The sequence below is a fragment of the Heterodontus francisci genome, chromosome 35 (assembly GCF_036365525.1).
Source record: "Heterodontus francisci isolate sHetFra1 chromosome 35, sHetFra1.hap1, whole genome shotgun sequence".
In the NCBI taxonomy this organism is placed as follows: Eukaryota; Metazoa; Chordata; class Chondrichthyes; order Heterodontiformes; family Heterodontidae; genus Heterodontus; species Heterodontus francisci.
Genome location: NC_090405.1, coordinates 40,527,866 through 40,548,189, shown reverse-complemented (window position 1 = coordinate 40,548,189; position 20,324 = coordinate 40,527,866). Strand labels below are relative to the sequence as shown.

Genomic DNA, 20,324 nt, shown 5'->3' with positions numbered 1-20,324 from the left:
TGGCAAATTGGATCCAAAATTGGCTTAGTGGCAGAGAGTTATTTTTGCAATTGGAAGCCTGTGACCAATGGTGTTCCGCAAGGATCGGTGCTGGGACCCTTGCTGTTTGTAGTGTACATTAATGATTTAGACGTGAATACAGGAGGTATGATAAGTTCGCAGATGACACGAAAATTGGTGGTGTCGTAAATAGTGAGGAGGAAAGCCTTAGATTCCAGGACGATATAGATGGGCTGGTAATATGGGCAGAGCAGTGGCAAATGGAATTTAATCCTGTGTGAGGTGATGCATTTTGGGAGGACTAACAAGGCAAGGGAATATGCAATGAATGGTAGGACCATAGGAAGTACAGAGGGTTAGAGGGACCTTGGTGTACTTGTCCATAGATCACTGAAGGTAGTAGCACAGGTAGATAAGGTGATTAGGAAGGCATATAGGATACTTGCCTTTATCAGTCGAGGCATAGAATATAAGAGCAGGGAGGTTATGATGGAGCTGTACAAAACACTAGTTAGGCCACAGCTGGAGTACTGTGCAAAGTTCTGGTCACCAAACGAAAGGAAAGATGTGATTGCACTGGAGAGGGTGCAGAGGAGATTCAGCAGGATGTTGCTGGGCTGGAGCATTTCAGCTATGAAGGGAGACTGGATAAGCAAGGGTTGTTTTCCTTAGAGTAGAGAAGACTGAGGGGGGACCTGATTGAGGCATACAAAATTATGAGGGGCATAGATAGAGTAGATAGGAAGAAACTTTTTCCCTTTGTGGAGGTGTCAATAACCAGGGGGCATAGCTTTAAAGTAAGGGGCAGGAGGTTTAGAGGGGATTTGAGGAACATTTTTTTTTTCACCCAGAGTGTGGTTGGAATCTGGAACGCACTGCCTGAAGGGGTGGTAGCGGCAGGAACCCTCAACATTTAAGAAGTATTTAGATGAGCACTTGAAACACCATAGCATACAAGGCTATGGGCCAAGTTTTGGAAAATGGGATTAGAATCGATAGGTGCTTGATGGCTGGTGCGGACAGGGTGGGCCGAAGGGCCTGTTTCTGTGTTGTATAACTCTATGACCTCTGTGATGAAGTTCCCTAGTTATTTGATTTGTTACAAGTACTTCCATTTTTCTTTAAATTTTGAGGATTTGTTTTTTAAAACTGAAAAGAATCCATAGATTTTATTTTTATTTCGAGATACAGCACAGAAGCAGGCCCTTTGGCCCACCGAGTCTGTGCTGACCAACAACCACCCATTTATACTAAACTTACATTAATCCCATATTCCCTACCACATCCCCACCATTCTCCTACCACCTACCTGTACTAGGGTCAATTTACAATGGTCAATTTACCTATCAACCTGCAAGTCTTTGGCTGTGGGAGGAAACTGGAGCACCCGGCGGAAACCCACGCACATGGAGAACTTGCAAACTGCGCACGGGGTACCCAGAACTGAACCCGGGTCGCTGGAGCTGTGAAGCTGCAGTTCTAACCACTGTGCCACTCAAATGATGCTGGAACTTTGTGTTTTTTTTTTAAAAAAGAGGTCACCAGAAGGGCTTCGGACTGAGCTTGAAAACAAACCGTTACTAGAAGGCACCTGTATTCAAATAATTACCCAGCAGCAGTTGTTTTTGACTTGGGGAAAGAGGTTTACAAAGAAGTGACAGGTCACGATTTAGGGGTCAGGAGGCTTGACTCTTGCGACATTATTTTTGGTTTCGCTCTGGACAGTGAGTTGGGATATGGACAATGGTTTGAAAAGACCGTTGGTGAAAACTTGCCAAGGGAGCAAACCCTACCTCGGTCTGTTCCAGCTCTTTTTTTTAAAAAAAAGTCTGCCAGTTTTCCATCTCTTGAGAAGCAAGTGTAAGAAACTGCCTAAAATTCCTGTCACTGCATTTTCCCTGGAAAGCGTGCCTGATCTTCAATGTCGCCTGACAAGAACTGTTCTAGGAAGATCCCAGTGACAACCATCTATGCGTATTTAGGATGCCAAACCAGAAAAGGACTTCTGACATCTTTTCATATCTTTTTTTTTTCTTGAAGAATTAGCAAGTATTTTGAATAAGGTATTTTTTTGTAATAGAGCTCTAAAGAGTAAATCTTTTTTGGTTAACCGCATGTGTGGGGGCTTGGGTTAAAAGGGACCTTTTTCTATTTCAATCTAGGTTTATGCTTTGCTTCGTTACTGGTTTAGACTTATTTTATAATAAACTGATGATTTTGTTGTTAAAGAAACCTGGTTGGTGTGTTCTATTCTGGGATAAAAATAGAGTCTATGATTGACTGTATCGGTAAGTGGGGAAAAAATGTAAATATTTGTGACCTGTGGGGAAGTGGAACTAGAATAAACTGTGCACTCCTCCCACCTCAGTTGTAACAGATTTTTATTAAAATGCACTGAAATTCAAGACTTGTAGTTCATCAGTAGAGTGTGTTCGAAGCTTACAGTTGGAAATCATCATCATCATCATCTGGAACATTTTGGTTTGTCATGTATAACATTTGATTTGACCTGCACATAAAATTTTGAAAACCACAAATCATTTTTGTAGTCGAGGATTGTTAAATTACTGTGACGTGCTTTCTGCTTGCTTGGAAAAGCTACACCAAGAAAGATATGGCTTAAAAGTTCTCCAGAATGTGTGAAAATATTTTAACTGGTGGCAATTAAATACCCTCTCAGCTCCTATTGCCTTCCTTTCCAACTGATTTTGTGGCTTGGCACCTCTGAATGGATAGATATAGAGGTACATTTTACTGCTTTTGTCATGGTTCTGACGTCATTAGTTTGGGACTAAATGATTTAAAACAAATAGTCAGTGTGCCAGATTGGGGAACCTTGGCATTCAGCCTTGGGTTTCAATCCAAATTAAACACATTGTGTTGACTCAACCACATATGTGGTGCTTTTTTTCCCCTCTAATGAAAGCAGATTGTTTGAGTATTGGCATCAACAACAACATTGAATTCAGACATTTCAAATTTATTTTCTTTCCAAATAACTTGAACAATGAAGTGTCTTTTTAAAATTGAATTAGTAGGTTTCACTTTTTGTGGACCCTAGAAAAGTTGAGTATAAAAGAGGCAATGGTTGTCTGTGCTTTTTAAATTAAAAAGCCTTCTGTTTACCAAAAGTTTCATTTTAAAATCTGAGTTCAGGGTTTTACAGCTAAATATTGAAAGTGAAATGTAGTTTCACTGTTACACTGGAAAGAAAGCTATAGCTTCAGCTAAAAATACAAGCACAAAGAAACCGTAACCTTAAATAATTTTCTGGTTTGTTTATTCATAACTGCTATAGTTGAGGCAACCTTTGTAATTTAATTTAGATATACATTTGCATATCTTAATTTTAACCCTGCTTGGTGCATGATTGAAACACTGTAGTTAGATTAATAGTGAACAGTGGATAATAAATATTTGCAATCTCTGCCGATAGCTGTTCTTCAAAGAGCGTACTTGGCAGCTAGTTATTGGCTGATCCTGCAGTAATTGTCACGAGTCTGTTTTCCTTTGCCAAATAGGCAGCATGCAGCACCTAAAGGCTTTCCATTCGTTGTTGCTTCTGCTACAGAACAGGACATAGATTAAGTTTCTGAGCCGATTTTGTTTCTGCATGCCTTTTTAACTGTGGAATTAATGATGGACTATGTCAGTAAAGATCTATAGTGGTATGTATTATATTTGCACATTTTAATTATTTGTGCTGTTGTGACTTTTTATATGATGCAATAGCAGGTATGTGGTGACATATTTTGTAACGCTTGTCATCAGAAAAATCAAGCATATAAAAATACCTGTGAAATGTAATTTAAAAAAAAATCTAAATAGCTTGTACGCTCTATGTTGTGGTCGCAAGTTGAATAGTATATACTGGAGCATTTTTCTAAATGAGGAATATCATAATCCATTTAGAAACTTGGCTGAGAATGCATTGAGTGAGGGAAGATGCATCCTCATACTGATGCTTTAATATCGTAATAAGTATACATTTTTTTCTTGTGATTACACACCTTAATTGTTGGAAGTCAATGCTAAAAGTTGCTAACTGTAATGAGTCATCTTCAATTCAAACACAATTCCCTGAAAATCTTAAATCTTTGAGTAAGCTCTCTTAAAATTCCATTTTTTTTTCTCGGTGCAGTTTAAAACTAACAATCTGACCATCTTGGCAGTAAAGTGTGTTCGGTGCACGTGCCTTGATCGATTTTGTTCTATTGTGAAAAGACATCATAACAAGGCTTAGTAGAAATCTTGGTGTGTATGTGCCACTTAGTGGCAGTTTAGAAAAACTGCACTGTTTAAAATGGATAACCGTCATGGAAAACTTATCATTACATTTCAGAACAACTTGTATTATAAGTCATATGTTCAGTTGATTTTTTTTCCTTTTTATTAATGTTATAGTTTATCTTTGTACCACCGACTTGCATAACTACATGAAACACTTGCCTTTTAGAAGTATATATTCAAATGAAGTAGCAAATAATTTACTTGAAAGGCTGTATATCAGTCATTCAATTGAGAATATCAATGCACAGAGATCTCTTGAGCTTTAGCTGAACCCCTTAATTGGTAGTCTTGTAGCATATAGACACACAAGAGTTGTATGTAACCAAAACAGGTGGCTCACTAATGGGTTTGCATCACTATATCGCAACGTTTTTGGTTCCTGAATCATTCTTAAAACTTGAACATGGATGATAACCCAACTTTGTAGAAGCTTTTGACAATTTGTTTAACGATATCATTTTGTATTAGATCACAACCATAATCCTCAGAATCCAATCTTGACTGAGCATACTGCAAAGTAACAATTACATACACTGCATGTAACAATTACTGGTCATATGTATTTGAATAACCAAAGAGCTAGATTGGGAGAAAAAAGTTAGAATATTGAAGTGCTGCCTCATAGGTCTTTGGCATATTCTGTAAATGTACAAGTACAGTTCATATTTTCAGACTTGACCCCTGTTTTATTTTCTTAGAATGTCAGTTGTCCATTGGACATATGTCTGTGTAATGCTAATGAATAACTTTGATTAGTTTGAGATTACTTTAAGTCCAATTTTGAGGTACACTCCTTGCTGAGCACTTCTCTTCACATTGGCATGTAACACAGCTGAAATGTAAATGCTGCTTTCTCTTGTGCAAGCTACAAAACAGCTGGCATTGGAGCTCAAAGCTTTGAAAAGAAAAGGCATTCTTTAAAAAGCTGATGTGTTACGACCTCAGCAGAGACTGCTAACTTTAAAACAGGAGATATGAACTTCCCAGTGACCAATTAAAGAATCACATGACAAGATTTAACATTTAACATTTTTTTGCTATAACTAAACTCAATCTACATGAACTAAACAGTAATCAATAGGTAGCTAATTCTCTAAAATACAAAGAAGGTATTTCCAATTAACTTATTAACACACAAATCCCATACCACATTTATACGTTCTGGTGTTCTCAGCAGAAAAGGTATCCTTGAAATTTAAACACTCTCACTCCTCCCAGCTGCAATGGGTTAGATCTCCCAGTGTCCTTCTCAAAGCCAACGTCCTCTTCGCTCACTTCTTCCAAGCAGATTTCACTGGACTTCTGTTAATAAAGCAATCTCTGGTGATCCCGTTGGTCTTTTGGGAACATAGGAGCAGGAGTAAGCCATTCAGCTTGTTGAGCCTGCTCCATCATTCAGTTAGATCATGGCTGATCATCTACCTCATCGCCACTTTCCCATGCTATCCCAATATCTCAATGTCTTTAGTATCCAGATATCCATCGATCTTGAACATGCTTCATGATTGAGTTTCCACAGCCCTCTGGGGCAGAGAATTCCAAAGATTCACCACCCTCTGAGTGAAGAAATTCCTCTTCATCTCAGTCTTAAATGACCTACCTCTTATTCTGAGACTATATCCCCTAGTTCTAAACTCACCAGCCAGGGGAAACATCCTATCTACATCCACCCTGTCACACCCTGTAAGAATTTTGTAAGTTTCAATGAGATCACCTCTCATTCTTCGAAACTTGAGAAGACAGGCCCAGTTTCCTCAATCTCATTAGACAATCCTGCCATCCTAGGGATTAATCTGGTGAACCTCCGTTGCTCTCCCTCTATGGCAACTATATTCTTCCTTAGATGAGACCAAAACTGTACACAATATTCCTCACAAGTCTCTGAACTAGGTTAAATCTTAGCCTTTTCCTGTATCGGTGATTTGAGACCAGCTGTTTTCCCCAGAAACAGCCCACTGGTATGCATGTGCCTGTGTCGCTCAGTCGCTCGCATTTATCCAGATCAAAAGTCAATAGTCGTTTGCCTTTGTAAATTCTCGGAGACCATGAGTCTGGCCATAGCAAAACTACCTGGGCCTTCCTTTGTTTACAGGTGTTAAAAAATTGCAACTCATCTGCATTTTAAAGCCTCTTGCTCCGTGTTTACAGTCTGAGTATCTGGAAGAGCAAAACGCATTGTCCTTTAGGTGTCACAACCTTGCACCCTGCCTGCAAAAGGGTCTTTGATCGGAGTTCCTTGTTCTCATGATAACCAAGACCCTGGCTTGTCTCTGGGCAGATTTTTTTTTTTTGAGGTCACATGTTTCCTCAATGATCATGTTGCGCTGCATTAAGGATCACAGTTCTTCAAACACAACTGTACTACAAAGTCAGCATTCATAACTGATGTCCTATCATGGCATGAATGTAATTTTATATTCAAATATGCTGATTGTATTATTGGAAGTGATTCCCATAAAATTAGGTAGAAGGCATGCAATAGTCCTGCACTTTGTTTTGAATATTTCACAACAACTTGCAATTTTGAATGGTTTCCTTTTCCGCTGTATTTGTACTTCAGTACTGAATGAAACCTGGTAGGCAAATTTTTTTTAATTCATTCATGGGATGTGGGCGTCGCTGGCTATGCCAGCATTTATTGCCCATCCCTAATTGCCCTTGAGAAGATGGTAATGAGCTGCTGCCTTCAACCGTTGCAGTCCATGTGAGGTAGGCACACCCATAGTGCTGTTAGGAAGGGTGTTCCAGGATTTTGATTTTGACCCAGCGACAGTGAAGAAACGGCGATATAGTTCCAAGTCAGGATGGTGTATGACTTGGACGGGAACTTGCAGGTGGTGATGTTCCCATGCATCCTTCAAGGGGGTAGAGGTCGCGGGTTTGGAAGTTGCTGTCTAAGGAGCCTCTGTGTTGCTGCAGTGCATCTTTTAGATGGTACACACTGCTGCCACTGTGCGTCGGTGGTGGAGGGAGTGAATGTTTGTGGATGGTGTGCCAATCTAACGGGCTGGTTTGTTCTGGATGGTGTCGAGTTTCTTGAGTGTTTTTGGGCTGCACCCATCCAGGCAAGTGGAGAGTATTCCATCACACTCCTGACTTGTGCCTTGTAGACAGGCTTTGGGGAGTCAGAAGGTAAGTTACTCACTACAGGATTCCTAGCCTCTGACCTGCTCTTGTAGCCACGGTATTTATATGGCTACTCCAGTTCAGTTTCTGGTCAATGGTAGCCCCTGGGATTCAGTGATGGTAATGCCATTTGAATGTCAAGGGGAGATGGTTAGATTTTCTCTCTTGTTGGAGATGGTCATTGCCTGCCACTTGTGTGGCGCAAATGTTACTTGCCACTTGTCAACCCAAGCCTGGATATTGTCCAGGTCTTGCTGCATTTCTACACGGACTGCTTCAGTATTTCAGGAGTTGCGAATGGTGCTGAACATTGTGCAATCATCAGCGAACATCCCCACTTCTGACCTTATGATTGAAGGAAGGTCATTGATGAAGCGGCTGAAGATGGTTGGGCCTAGGACACTACCGTGAGGAACTCCTGCAGTGATGTCCTGGAGCTCAGATGATTGACCTCCAACAACCACAGCCATCTTCCTTGGCGCTCAGTATGACTCTAACCAGCAGAGAGTTTTCCCCCTGATTCCCATTGACTCCAGTTTTGCTAGGGCTCCTTGATGCCATACTCTGTCAAATGCTGCCTTCATGTCAAGGGCAGTCACTCTCACCTCACCTCTTGAGTTCAGCTCTTTTGTCCATGTTTGAACCAAGGCTGTAATGAGGTCAGGAGCTGAGTGGCCCTGGCGGAACCCAAACTGAGCGTCACTGAGCAGGTTATTGCTAAACAAGTGCTGCTTGATGGCACTGTTGACACCTTCCATCACTTTACTGATTGAGAGTAGACTGATGGGGCGGTAATTGGCCAGGTTGGACTTGTCCTGCTTTTTGTGTACAGGACATAACTGGGCAATTTTCCACATTGCCGGGTAGATGTCAGTGTTGTAGCTATACTGGAACAGCTTGGCTAGGGGTGCGGCAAGTTCTGGAGCACAAGTCTTCAGTACTATTGCCGGAATGTTGTCAGGACCCATAACCTTTGTAGTATCCAGTGCCTTCAGTCATTTTTTGATATCACGCGGAGTGAATCGAATTGGCTGAAGACTGGCATCTGTGATGCTGGGGACTTCAGGAGGGGGCCGAGATGGATTATCAACTCGGCAGTCCCCCATCATTGAGGATGAGGATATTTGTGGAACCACCTCCTCCAGTTAGTTGTTTAATTGTCCACCACCATTCACGACTGGATGTGGCAGGACTGCAGAGCTTAGATCTGATCCGTTGGTTATGGGATTGCTTAGCTCTGTCTATTGTATGCTGCTTATGCAGTTTGGCATGCAAGTAGTCCTGGGTTGTAGCTTCACCAAGTTGATACCTCATTTTGAGGTATGCCTGGTGCTGCTCCTGGCATACCCTCCTGCACACTTCATTGAACCAGGGTTGGTCTCCTGGCTTGATGGTAATGGTAGAGTGGGGGATATGCCAGGCCATGAGGTTACAGATTGTGGTTGAATACAATTCTGCTGCTGCTGATGGCCCACAGCGCCTCATGGATGCACAGTTTTGCATTGCTAGATCTGTTCGAAATCTATCCGATTTAGCACAGTGATGGTGCCACACAACACGGTGGACGGTATCCTCAGTGTGAAGGTGGGACTTCGTCTCCACAAGGACTGTGCGGTGGTCACTCCTACCAATACAGTCATGGACAGAAGCATCTGCAGCAGGCTGATTGGTGAGGACAAGGTCAAGCATATTTTTCCCTCGTGTTGGTTCCCCCACCACTTGCTGCAGACCCAGTCTAGCAGCTATGTCCTTTAGTACTCGGCCAGCTCGGTCAGTAGTAGTGCTACCGAGCCACTCTTGGTGATGGACATTGAAGTCCCCCACCCAGAGTACATTTTGTGCCCTTGCCACCTTTCAGTGCTTCCTCCAAGTGGTGGTCAACATGGAGTATTGACTCATCAGCTGAGGAAGGGTGGTATGTGGTAATCAGGTGGTTAACTTGCCCATGTTTGACCTGATGCCATGAGACTTCATGGGGTCCAGAGTCAATGTTGAGGACTCCCAGGGCAACTCCCTCCCTACTGTAGACCACTGTCCCGCCACCTCTGCTGGGTCTGTCCTGCCAGTGGGACAGGACATACCCAGGGATAGTGATTGCAGTGTCTGGGACATTGTAAGATATGATTCCATGACTATGACTATGTCAGGCTGTTGCTTGACTAGTCTGTGGGACAGCTCTCCAACTTTGGCACAAGCCCCCAGATGTTAGTAAGGAGGACTTTGCAGGGTCTACAGGGCTGGGTTTGCCATTGTCGTTTCTGGTGCCTTGGTCGATGCCGGGTGGTCCGTCCGGTTTCATTCCTTTTTATTGACTTCATAGTGGTTAGGTACAACTGAGTGGCTTGCTAGGCCATTTCAGAGGGCATGTAAGAGTTAACCACATTGCTGTGGGTCTGGAGTCACGTGTAGGCCAGACCAGGTAAGGACAACAGATTTCCTTCCCTAAAGGACATTAGTGAACCAGATGGTTTTTAACAAAAATTGACGATGGTTTCGTGGCCGTCATTAGCTTTTTAATTCCAGATTTATTAATTCAATTCAAATTCCACTTTCTGCTGTGGGATTCGAACCCATGTCTCCAAATCAATAACCAGAGTCTCTGGGTTACTAGTTCAGTGATAATACCACTGCGCCCCAGCCTACCATGTGGTGAGAATTACAATAGATTAGTAGTTAAACCAGGGCTATTTGTTATATGATCCAGTTGAACTGCTTTTGACTGGCCAGTAGGCAATGACTAATAGTGAGAGGTTCATAATGTAAATGATTCAAGTAACTGATCTTCATGAAGATTTTAAAAAAACTAGGAAGTGAGACAGTTATTCACTAGAAGATGAGCATGCCACAAATTGGGAACAGATAATTAGGATTTTCATTTACAGCTTGTAAATATTTTATATAATATTTTGATCATTTCAAGTCCTCACTCAACTATTCTAAATCATAAGAATTGATACTTTGCCCAGTAAAACTCATAGTTCATTGTAGTCCTGATGATTCAAATGAAACCTGCAAACTGCAAAGAGAATGGATGTGGCTGTTATCATTTGCTGGAGAGATTCAAGTACAACTAAATAGATAATGGGTCAGGACCCAAAGGAAAGCATGGTCTTTTGATTCACAATTTTATGGATCGTGCTGAGTAACTAAACCGTTTTGTGTGTTGCTATTAACAAATCTAAATCAATGTCTGTTCCAGTTCATTCTCACAGCACTGGTGTAGAATTGAGTCATCTGTTGCAACGCATTCTCTCCCTGTTGATTCCTAACAGCAGGATGGGTATGGCAGCAAACATGGTTCAAATAAATGAGCAGGAACAATGGTTGGCTGTCTTGAGTAAGCAGTCATTGAGAAAAATAGTGAAGAATGCATATGCACTATTGTCATGACTGGGTTTGGTTCTTTTAATTGTATTTTTTGATTGTCTAACACACTTCATTCTTGCTATTAGATGTTTCACTGCTGAAATGCATTGAAATTGCAAAAGAATTATGAAAATTACCCAATGCTGAAAAATTCTATATTTACATAGCCATTTTCCATAACACATAGGTGTAAATTATTGAGTACTTTCTGCAGTTGTTTTCACTGATAGTGTCACTTTTAAAATTTCACAAAAATCTGATTTAATTTTAATATTGTTCTATTTCTTCTGGTTACGGCTCTTTTCCTTTATTTGGTGCAGGAAATAGTTTGGAAGCATCATGATGGCCAATAAAAGAAACCTTGATCGTATGGATTCGCTTATTTGTAGCAAGATACCTCGACTGGAAAATGAACACAGTGGATTATCGGCAGGGCTTTGTAAACCAAGCCCCCTCCCTAGCTATGCTCCTGAAAATGCCCTTAAGTACACTGGATCTTATTTAGCGTATCATCTTCGAAATCGTGAAGGAACTGACCTATCAGGAGTCTGGAGCCAGCCACAACCTTCTATGCAGCATATGGGTAGTCCAACAATCCAGTCACAACCAAGTGATGCTTCACATCTCAGCAGCCGCTTATATCCGACAGAACCTGAAACTGGACCCCCACGATTTCAGCCATCTGTAAATGAGAATGATAAACTCGACTTAGTCAAAGATTTGATGAATATTCGGTCAAAATGGGTCACTTTTGTTGAACGGCAGAAGAACTTGAGAAATAGCCAGAATCTCCCAGCTGTGCTCTGTTCTTCTGCGGTTGGGAAACATAGTTTATTATCACCTACTGTTAATAACTGTGCAAATGTAGCATTTCCACAACCAGTATATAGAAATAGTGTCTGTTGTTCAGGGGCTGTTTGCTCTTTGGAAAATTCAACCGATCATTTTCGTAGAAGAGGTCAAGAAACTGAATGGAGAATGCCACCTCCTGTTAGTTCAAGTTTAATTGCAAATAATGATCAACTGATGCATAGTCAGCAATATGGTAATCCTCTTTTGAAAAATAACTTGCTGCATCATGGATCCAGCAATATACAAGTTAGCTCTGTGGGCAGAATCACCAAAGAAACTGGAAAACCACTTGGAGTGCGTTCACCTCTGTGTCGAGGATATGGAGCTTACAATAGGAATGTTCTACAAGATCCCAGATATTCTGCATTCTCGTACGAAAACTGTAATGGAAATGTACAGAGTCATAACAACATGTCTGCACACAACCTCCAAGACTTCCAGAAAGGTCCCTTGCATCCACTTGCAAGAACTGAAGGGCAACAAATGCAGCCACCTTTGTATTGTGATAAGCTGTCGCCACCAAAGTTTCCAATACCAATTCAGCCAAAGGTTTTACACTCTCGGAACACTATTTCAAACCAGCAAAACACAGGTACTTACTCATTATTGCATCCACATAGTTACAAACAACAGATGGGCAGCTGCCAGTATCCAGTTCCAGGTGCAGATGGGCAGATGCCAGTATCCAGCTCCAGTTTTGCAGGTCAGCTTAGTCCAGGGAATCTTTATGCACAGCCTTCAGAATCTCTTGGGTATCCTGCTTATCCTCCCCCTCCTTCACAGCAGAAAAGTGTCACCATGACTGGTCCTTTGCTTCATCCTATTTTACAGCCTGTAGTGCAACCAACAGAGTTTGAGTCACAAAGTCCCTCTAGAAACAAAGTGTCTCCATCTCACCAAGATCCAGCAAATGTAAAGCGTCCTACACCGGACATGTTGCACTTCAGGTCACATGTCATTGATGCACAAACCGCTGAAAGGTGCTACAAATCATTAAACTCGCTTTATAGTAAGGAATACGTTGGTCACCAACAGTTGATAAGTAAACACAGTGCCTTTCACCCTGTACTATCTGGAAAACACCTGAAGGGGACATTTGAGAGACCTGTTGGCTCCACTGTAGATCAAAGACTGAAGGACATTCATATGCAGGAACATATCCCAAGCATTCATAGTTCATCCAATGGTGATTGTGGTAGGTCTATATTCAGTAAAGAGACTGAAAATTTAAATAATAAACCAGTAGAAGCTAGACTGGAAAGCCCACCAAAAAGTTACACTATTAGTCCAACCAGAAAAACATCTGAGATTAATTTCTCTCCTGCTTCCTCCCCCGCTTCTAATGAAGGCAAGAGAGCAACTCCTCCTCCTTCCCCTCCCATGCCAGTCATAAACAATGTGTTCAGTTTGGCACCTTACAAAGCTTACCTGGAAGCCACAGGTCTGTTCTTTTCAAAATGTCTAAAATGTCAGTCAGATTGTGATAAATCTTGTTCATGCTCTTTAGAAAATAAAACTCAAAACTGCAGAAATGAAGGTGTCATAGATCCGGATTCAAATAAGCATAGCCCTAATAGGCTGCCAAAGGCCATCAATGAGTTGCAACCCAAGAATGTTGAATTGAGAAAAGACAACCCTTCTGAGTGTGTAGACTCCAGTAATGAAAAAGGTGCATTGGAAGATGATGGGCTAAATAAAACAGTAAGTGAGAAGAATTCTTTAGATATGCAGCGTCAAGTGATTAATCTTTCTCCAAACAACAGTCAGCTTAAAAATGGAACATTTCAAAGCAGTAATTGTAACGCAAGCTGTGCAGTTGACCACATGAATGGAAAGCTTGGGATGGACAAAATGGATGCTGATGGAGCCTTGGACCTAAGTATTAAGACAAAAAATCCACTTTTGGATGTCACTCAGCAAACTTCTCCAGTTTCTGGTGGGTCTGGAGAAGAATTGAAAAGGACTGAAGATCTGTCGAATGAAAAGAAAGAAATTACTGCCGAATCTATGAGTAATGCAGAGAAACATGAAAACAAAGGACTATCCAGAGAGCACAGAGAAAAGGCAGTTGTTACAACCTCTATTGAAACTAGCAGCATGAGTGACTGCCCTAGGATAGAAATGAAAAAATTTAAAATACTGAGACCTGCCCCTCTACAGGTTGGTGAAAATAATCCAATTCAGCCATCTGAAGCTAACAAATTTAGTTTAATTGGATCAATTGATCCTTCGACATTAATTCTGAGACCTCTGAAGTGCATATTACCTGATATGTCTAAATTAATTGAGAGTCCTGTTCCAGAAGCTAGAAAGTCACCTTGTGAAACAAAAGTCAGTATGCCCAGTAATGGTGAATTAACACAGAGTGAGAATGGCACCTACAATTACTTTGTGCATCTTCATCAGTCCCTATGTGACATGATTGCACAGTCTGTGGCTGAAACCTCTGAAGAAGTTTTGCGTGTGCGTTTGCAGGACATCAAAGGACAGGAAAATCCAAAATTGAGTTCTTCACTAAAGTTAAAGAATGGTACAAGAAACTTTGAGGCATTGAAAATGTCAAAATCAAAAGAAATTTGGCGTAACTATGGCCAAGTTCAACTGACACTGCAAAAACTGCTTTCTCACCTTGAGAGCTATATTTATTCCAGAAGATGCCCATTTCCCCATGTAATCAGGGCTGGCACCATTTTTATTCCAATATATTTAGTGAAGGAGAAACTGTTTTCCAGCCTCAAGGGCACAACAATTGATCAAGTTTTTCAGGAGCACAAAATTGAATTGCGACCAACTACCCTTTCAGAGGAGAAGAAACTGCAAAGTGATTTGCAGCTTCAAAGGTGTTCATCCAGACTAATCAAGCTGCTTTCCTTAAAGCAGTTACCTGAAATCTATCAAGACCTGCTGGATGTTCTGTGGCATTCTTGTGTAAAAATTCGTCTTGGTGAGTAATTTAATTTTTTGCACTTTTGTCTCTGGTAAGAGCGATTCTTCAGGCAAGTCAAATCTTTGGCAATGGTCTTTTTATATTCTTTGTAGCTTTTGGAATTTTAAAAACTTGAATATGCTGAAATAAAGGTCAAGTATTTATCACAGGGGTTCTTTTACTGTAATTTCATCAATAACCTTCTGTCTCTTTACATAATTGCACTGCATCTTAATATCGCTTCCCAAGCTACTCTAACTATTTAAATTTGCCTGCCACTTTTCACACACTTACCCCCAGTTATCCCTTATCTTCATTGCAAGGATTAACCTGTTAACTCTGCATGCTAATATATCTTTGCAACATTCACAATATGCATGTTTCCTATTCATCTAATAAAATGCTAATTGATGTTGGATCTTGTAGAATAAGAATATTAAACCCCAAAACACTAATTATAAAACTAATCTTGTTACTTTTCTTTTGGTGCAGAAATACTATAACAGTCGTCAAACAGTTAACTGTATGGAAACTGGAACTGACCAGCCTTCTGAAAAACATGCTATGTAGAAGTTTTCCACATATATAAACATATATATTGTACTTTAACAGCTTGTTTTACAAATACTATGCAGGTTATTTTTGAAGACACAGTATTAAAATTATCCCTGATTTTAGTATAGTTGATCCACTTTTGATCCTCTGGTTTTCAAAAGACTGGGAATTGATTTGGGTGTGTTAAATTAAAAAGCAATAATCTCAAAAATGCTTTTTACAGGAAGGAAAGAATGGATGATGGTTTTACTTGCAACTGTATTCAATTATTTGGTTGACAAATTTGACACAGTAAAGTTTACTTTCCCAATATGAAACATTGTCTTTTATTAGACATGAGGTGAGGCATGAAGTGAAGTGCGAGTTTGAATGTGATAAACCTAATTTTTGTTTTCAGATTTTGCTCCACTGAGTGTTTGTGAACCCCCACCCCACCCCCAGTGATTCAATTTACAATTTTGTTCATTGACTGGGCAGCCAAGAGGGCAGAAGACCCTGGAAGGTGCATTTCCCCATAGCCCCCTTTCCTTTCAGTAGGAGATGTCACCTGCTCAACTCTGCTCATGACAGGAGCTAAGCAGGTTAAACTCAAACTTGCATCCATTCCTGATTGATGGTGACATCACATTATTCAACTTTTTTTTCCTCTCTTCCTTATGCACAAGACTTATTAAATGCTACCAAAAGCTTGATTGGACTAGTTCCTGGGAATTAGAAAGTTAATTATATGAGTAGTTATCGCCAGGAAAAGTGAAGTGAGATTTGTTAATTTTCTCCTTGGTAAAACATTTTTTAAAGAAAAAGTGCTACATCATTTCCTAATATGACATTTGTGTTGCATGTTTTGTAAGTTCTGAAAATGACTACTGTTGTCAATACTGAAGATTAATCTTAAATTTTGGTGAGTCCCTGACACTGATTCAGTCTTCGTATCCTTGGATTTCTGGCATGCTGACCTCTTCCTCAGCAGTAAATACTGACGTAAAGTAATTATTCAACGTATCCACCATTTCTTTGGTTAGTGATATTGTCAATGAAAATAGTTTTCAAGGGACTCACATGGCTCCTAACCAACCTCTCTCTTTTCTAATATTGTAAAAGTTGATTTGACGCCCTTGCAAGTTTTTTTTTGCCTCATCCTTTTTGTAGTTCCTACTATCTCTGTTTTGTCACTTTTTGTACCTTTCCCATTCATCAGGATCAGTGCTATTTTTTGCATTTTTGTATACTTTGTTTTATAGGAGCACAGGAAATAGGAGCAGAAGTAGGCCATTTTGCCCCTCGAGCTTGCACTGCCATTCAACTAGATCACCATTTATCCGCACTATCCCTATACACCTTGATATCTTTATCTAGAAATCTATAGATCCCTGTCTTGTACTCCATGACTGAGCCTCCACAGCCCTCTGGGGTAGAGAATTCCAAAGATTCACCACCTTCTGAGTGAAGAAATTCCTCCTCATCTCAGTCCTAAATGGCCTACCTCCTCCTCTTAAACTGTGTACGTTGGTTTTAGACACTCCTCGCCCCCCCGCAAACCAAGCTAAACTCTAGAGAATACAGGCCCAGTCTCAGTCTCTCATCCATAGGATAATCCCGCCATCCCAGGGATAAGCTTGGCGAACCTTCGTTGCACTCCCTCTATAGCAAGTATATCCTTCCTTAGGCAAGGAGATCAAAGCTGTACATAATACTCCAGGTGTCGTCTCACCAAGGCTCTATACAACTGCAGAAAGACATCTTTACTCCTGTACTCAAATGCTCTTGCAATAAAATTATGTTGTCTCTTACCTTCTTAGTCATCCCTGGCTTGCTTTCTTTTTGGCAAGTAATGCTCTTGCCCCTTAGGGGTATAAACTGGTTCTGTATCATAAATTTATTTTTTGAACACCTCCCACTGATCATCTGTCATTTTGTCCATTAGCCGACTTGCCCAAATTTACTATGAACAGTCTCTGTCTCATTGCACTGTCAGCCTTACCTAGATCTAGAATCTTAGTTGCTGTTTTGTGTTTCTCCCTTTTCAGATGCTACATTAAGCTTGTTTATATTATGATTGCTATTAGATCAATATTATTACTATTATATCAATGTTCACATGTTGGGCTGTTAACCAAATGTGGCTCATTACTAAATCTAATATGGCATGTCCCTTTGGTTCTAGGATATATTGTTGCAGAAAACAATCCTGAGCACACAAGAAATTCACTAACTTTCTGATATGTGCTAGTCTGCTTGTATCAATCCATACAAAAGTTAAAATCCTCATTAAAACCACTCTGCCTTTGCTGCATCCTTGTCTAGTCTCTGTATTTATACATACAATCTACCACTTCACGGCTCCCATTAAGAGGCCTGTTCACAATCCCACTTAAGTCTTAAATCCTTTTTTCTATCTCCCCTGGCTGCTTACCTCTCATAATATCCTCTCATCATTGAAATTGTTTCTTCCATAGCCACTAAGACTACTACTCCCGCTCTACCATTTTCCCCATCTTTCCTGTAGACCTTTATAACCAGGTAGATTTAGTTCCCAGTTCTGACCATCATTCAGCCACCTCTCCGTTATGTCATGCCTTCCAAGTTGGATTTGTGCCTGCAATTCTTTTGTTCTTTATGCTCCGTGTGTTTGAATAACTAATGCTTATTTGTGCCTCGCACCCTAACTTGTCCTTCAGCTCTAATGTTTTACTCACATGTTCCTTATTTCTCTTGGTTTAATCACATTACATCTTCTCGTTTTCCCTTTACTTGTAGTGCCTAAAGCACAATTTCTGATTGTTAGCACAAATAATAGTTCACTATCTTTTCCACCTGAACCCTCTTTACCCTTACCCCACCCCCACTCCAAATACTAACTTAAAAGTCCTTTCCGCTCAAAGCCTGGTCATAACCCAGCTGAAATCGAGCCCATCCCAATGTACAGTTCCTTCCTGCCTCAATACTGGTGCCAGTTTCCACTGAAACGGAACCCCTCTTTCCTTCACCATTCCTTCAGCCACTTGCCTAATCTGCTTATCCCTATGCCAGTTTGCATGTGGCTGAAGAATAATCCAGAAATTATAACCCTCGAGGTCCCATTAATTGAGTTAGCCTGACATCTCTAGGGCTGCTAGTGTTTGTAGCATCATTTAAGAGGAAAGGACAGAAACTTGAGGGAATAATTCAGAGTTTAAAAACAAATGGACTTGAAAGTCACTTTGGAATTCTGACAACTTATTTCAAAATCCTAACAAAATTATGTTTGACTAATAGAAAACTGATACAGAATGTAAAAATGAAAACTTGGTATTTTTGAAATGTTGGAATATGTTGATCTTTGCCAAACAGCAATATCTATCACAATATACTGCTTGCAATCTTTGAAACTAGTCTTAGCTGAAAGTCATTGCTATGAACAAAAAAAGTTATCACCTGTTTCAGGGCAGAGCAGCTAGTTGTCCTGTTGACGTAAAAGCATTACTGAAAACAGTGACAAAATTAGAATATGAACATTTGCAATGTGAATTCCTTATTTGGCCATCTCTATAATGTGCTGAAATAAAAACAAAAAGTGCTGGAAAATACTCAGCAGGTCTGGCAGCATCTGTGGAGAGAGAAGCACAGCATGATGGGCTGTCCCGATTCTGGCCTCCATTTAGTCAGTGGCATTTTGATGGCTCCTTTGTCAGCTTTAGTTTTATTCAGCTCACCTCAAATGCTTTCATTTTACTGCAGTTTTTAAAATTTGTTTCCTATAAGTAGTTGAGAACTTTCTGCAGTTTTTTAGAATTTTTGTTTTAAATCTGTACTGAACTTTCCTCTCTGCTTTTTTTCCTTGAACTGCGATTTTTTTTTTAAACTCTAGCCCACCCTGTCACATGACTCTGATTCTATCACCACTCCAATGTGTTCCCAAACCTCTGCCCACCACCCCCGCCAATTTAATTGTTCCACCATAAAATTATTTTCATCCTGCTCCTAGCACTCTACATCACTGTCAAATTTTCCAGCTCTACACTAATTTTTTTTTTTTAGATCCAGTGTTGCACCTTACATCCAGACATGTCTTGTCTTACCAAGCCTCCTTTCATTTCATTTGTTTTTTCCTCCTCCCTTGTTATTAACATCCAATGCCCCAACCTATCCAAGACCTAGTCAGGGTTTTTTCTAATTGCTATGTTGGGCTTCTGTCTTTGGTGTTTCTGCTTGAATTCCTAACATACTCTTTTAGACCCCTAATTGTACCCCTCCCCCAAATTATCCAAATCAAACTCTCCTAATTGGCCATATTATTTTCCTTTATTTAGTTCCTGTCCTGCTAATTAATTAGTTTTTTTCTCTTCTCTCTAGCTATTTTAACCCCCAATTTCCCCATTTTAAAAAAATTCAGCCTACTGTGTAGCCCCCATTCCAACCCCCCCCCCCCCCCCCCCCAAAAAAAAAAATTATATATCCTTCTTTAATTAGCTCTTCAAGTGCCATGGGCAATACTATGGGAAATTTACTAGTTTTTGTTTTAAAAACACCTTAATGGGTGCAGTTCTAAACTTGTACAGCATTGCTGTTGTTGGTTTAGTTGTACACATTTCCTTCTGAGCAATAATGCTTATAACTGAATTCCACTGTGTTAGTTGTATAACACTCAATCATTTTTGTTTAAGGCAAAATTGGTGTCTTCAACCTGTAAGTTCTGAAATTTACATTTTGAAACACAATCCTTTTGGCTTCTACATATTGTGGATATAGTTTTTCTCATTTTGTTTCCAGCAATGCAAAACTTTCGTATTTCAGATACCCATTGTTGGCATGAAAAAATCCAACGTCCATTTTCACACAGCCAGTTCCTAGCCAAATAAGGTTGCCTCTACTGGATCAGTACAGCCTTCTATTTTTGACGTACATTATTCTTATGGGTTCAGTTTGCTAGTTGATGCCGATCATGCAGACACCCACCTGCCAAGAATGAGGCATATTAATTTTGGCATCTGAACATTTATTTTAAACTGTTGCTGGAGTGAAGAAATGACTTGTTTGAAGATCACCAGACACTGGGCTGGAAGGACATTTGCATACTAAGAGATGTTGCTTGTGGAGACAAAAGACTATTTCCTGCTCGAATTAACCCAAATGAAGGAAGCACATTTCAGATCCTGCTAAGATGATACAATCCACAGAGCCAGGACTGGTTAAACCAGCTGGTCGCATGACTAATTGGCTGGTCCAGTTT

At 40.4% G+C, this 20,324-nt stretch overlaps 1 protein-coding gene across 6 annotated transcripts in view; it reads left to right on the top strand.

Annotated features, from left to right (window-relative positions):
• The window catches only part of c35h15orf39 (chromosome 35 C15orf39 homolog), a 125,352-nt gene that overhangs the window by 94,458 nt on the left and 10,570 nt on the right, over positions 1 to 20,324 (top strand). For 5 of the 6 annotated variants that reach the window (XM_068015415.1, XM_068015414.1, XM_068015416.1 and 2 more), the window contains one exon: positions 11,103 to 14,578. In XM_068015415.1, coding sequence (XP_067871516.1) covers positions 11,122 to 14,578 — 3,457 coding nt within the window. In that variant the 5' untranslated portion in view covers positions 11,103 to 11,121. Of the gene's footprint in view, positions 1 to 3,562; positions 3,669 to 11,102; positions 14,579 to 20,324 lie in introns of those variants that run through there. The other variant, XM_068015419.1, reaches the window with a different exon arrangement.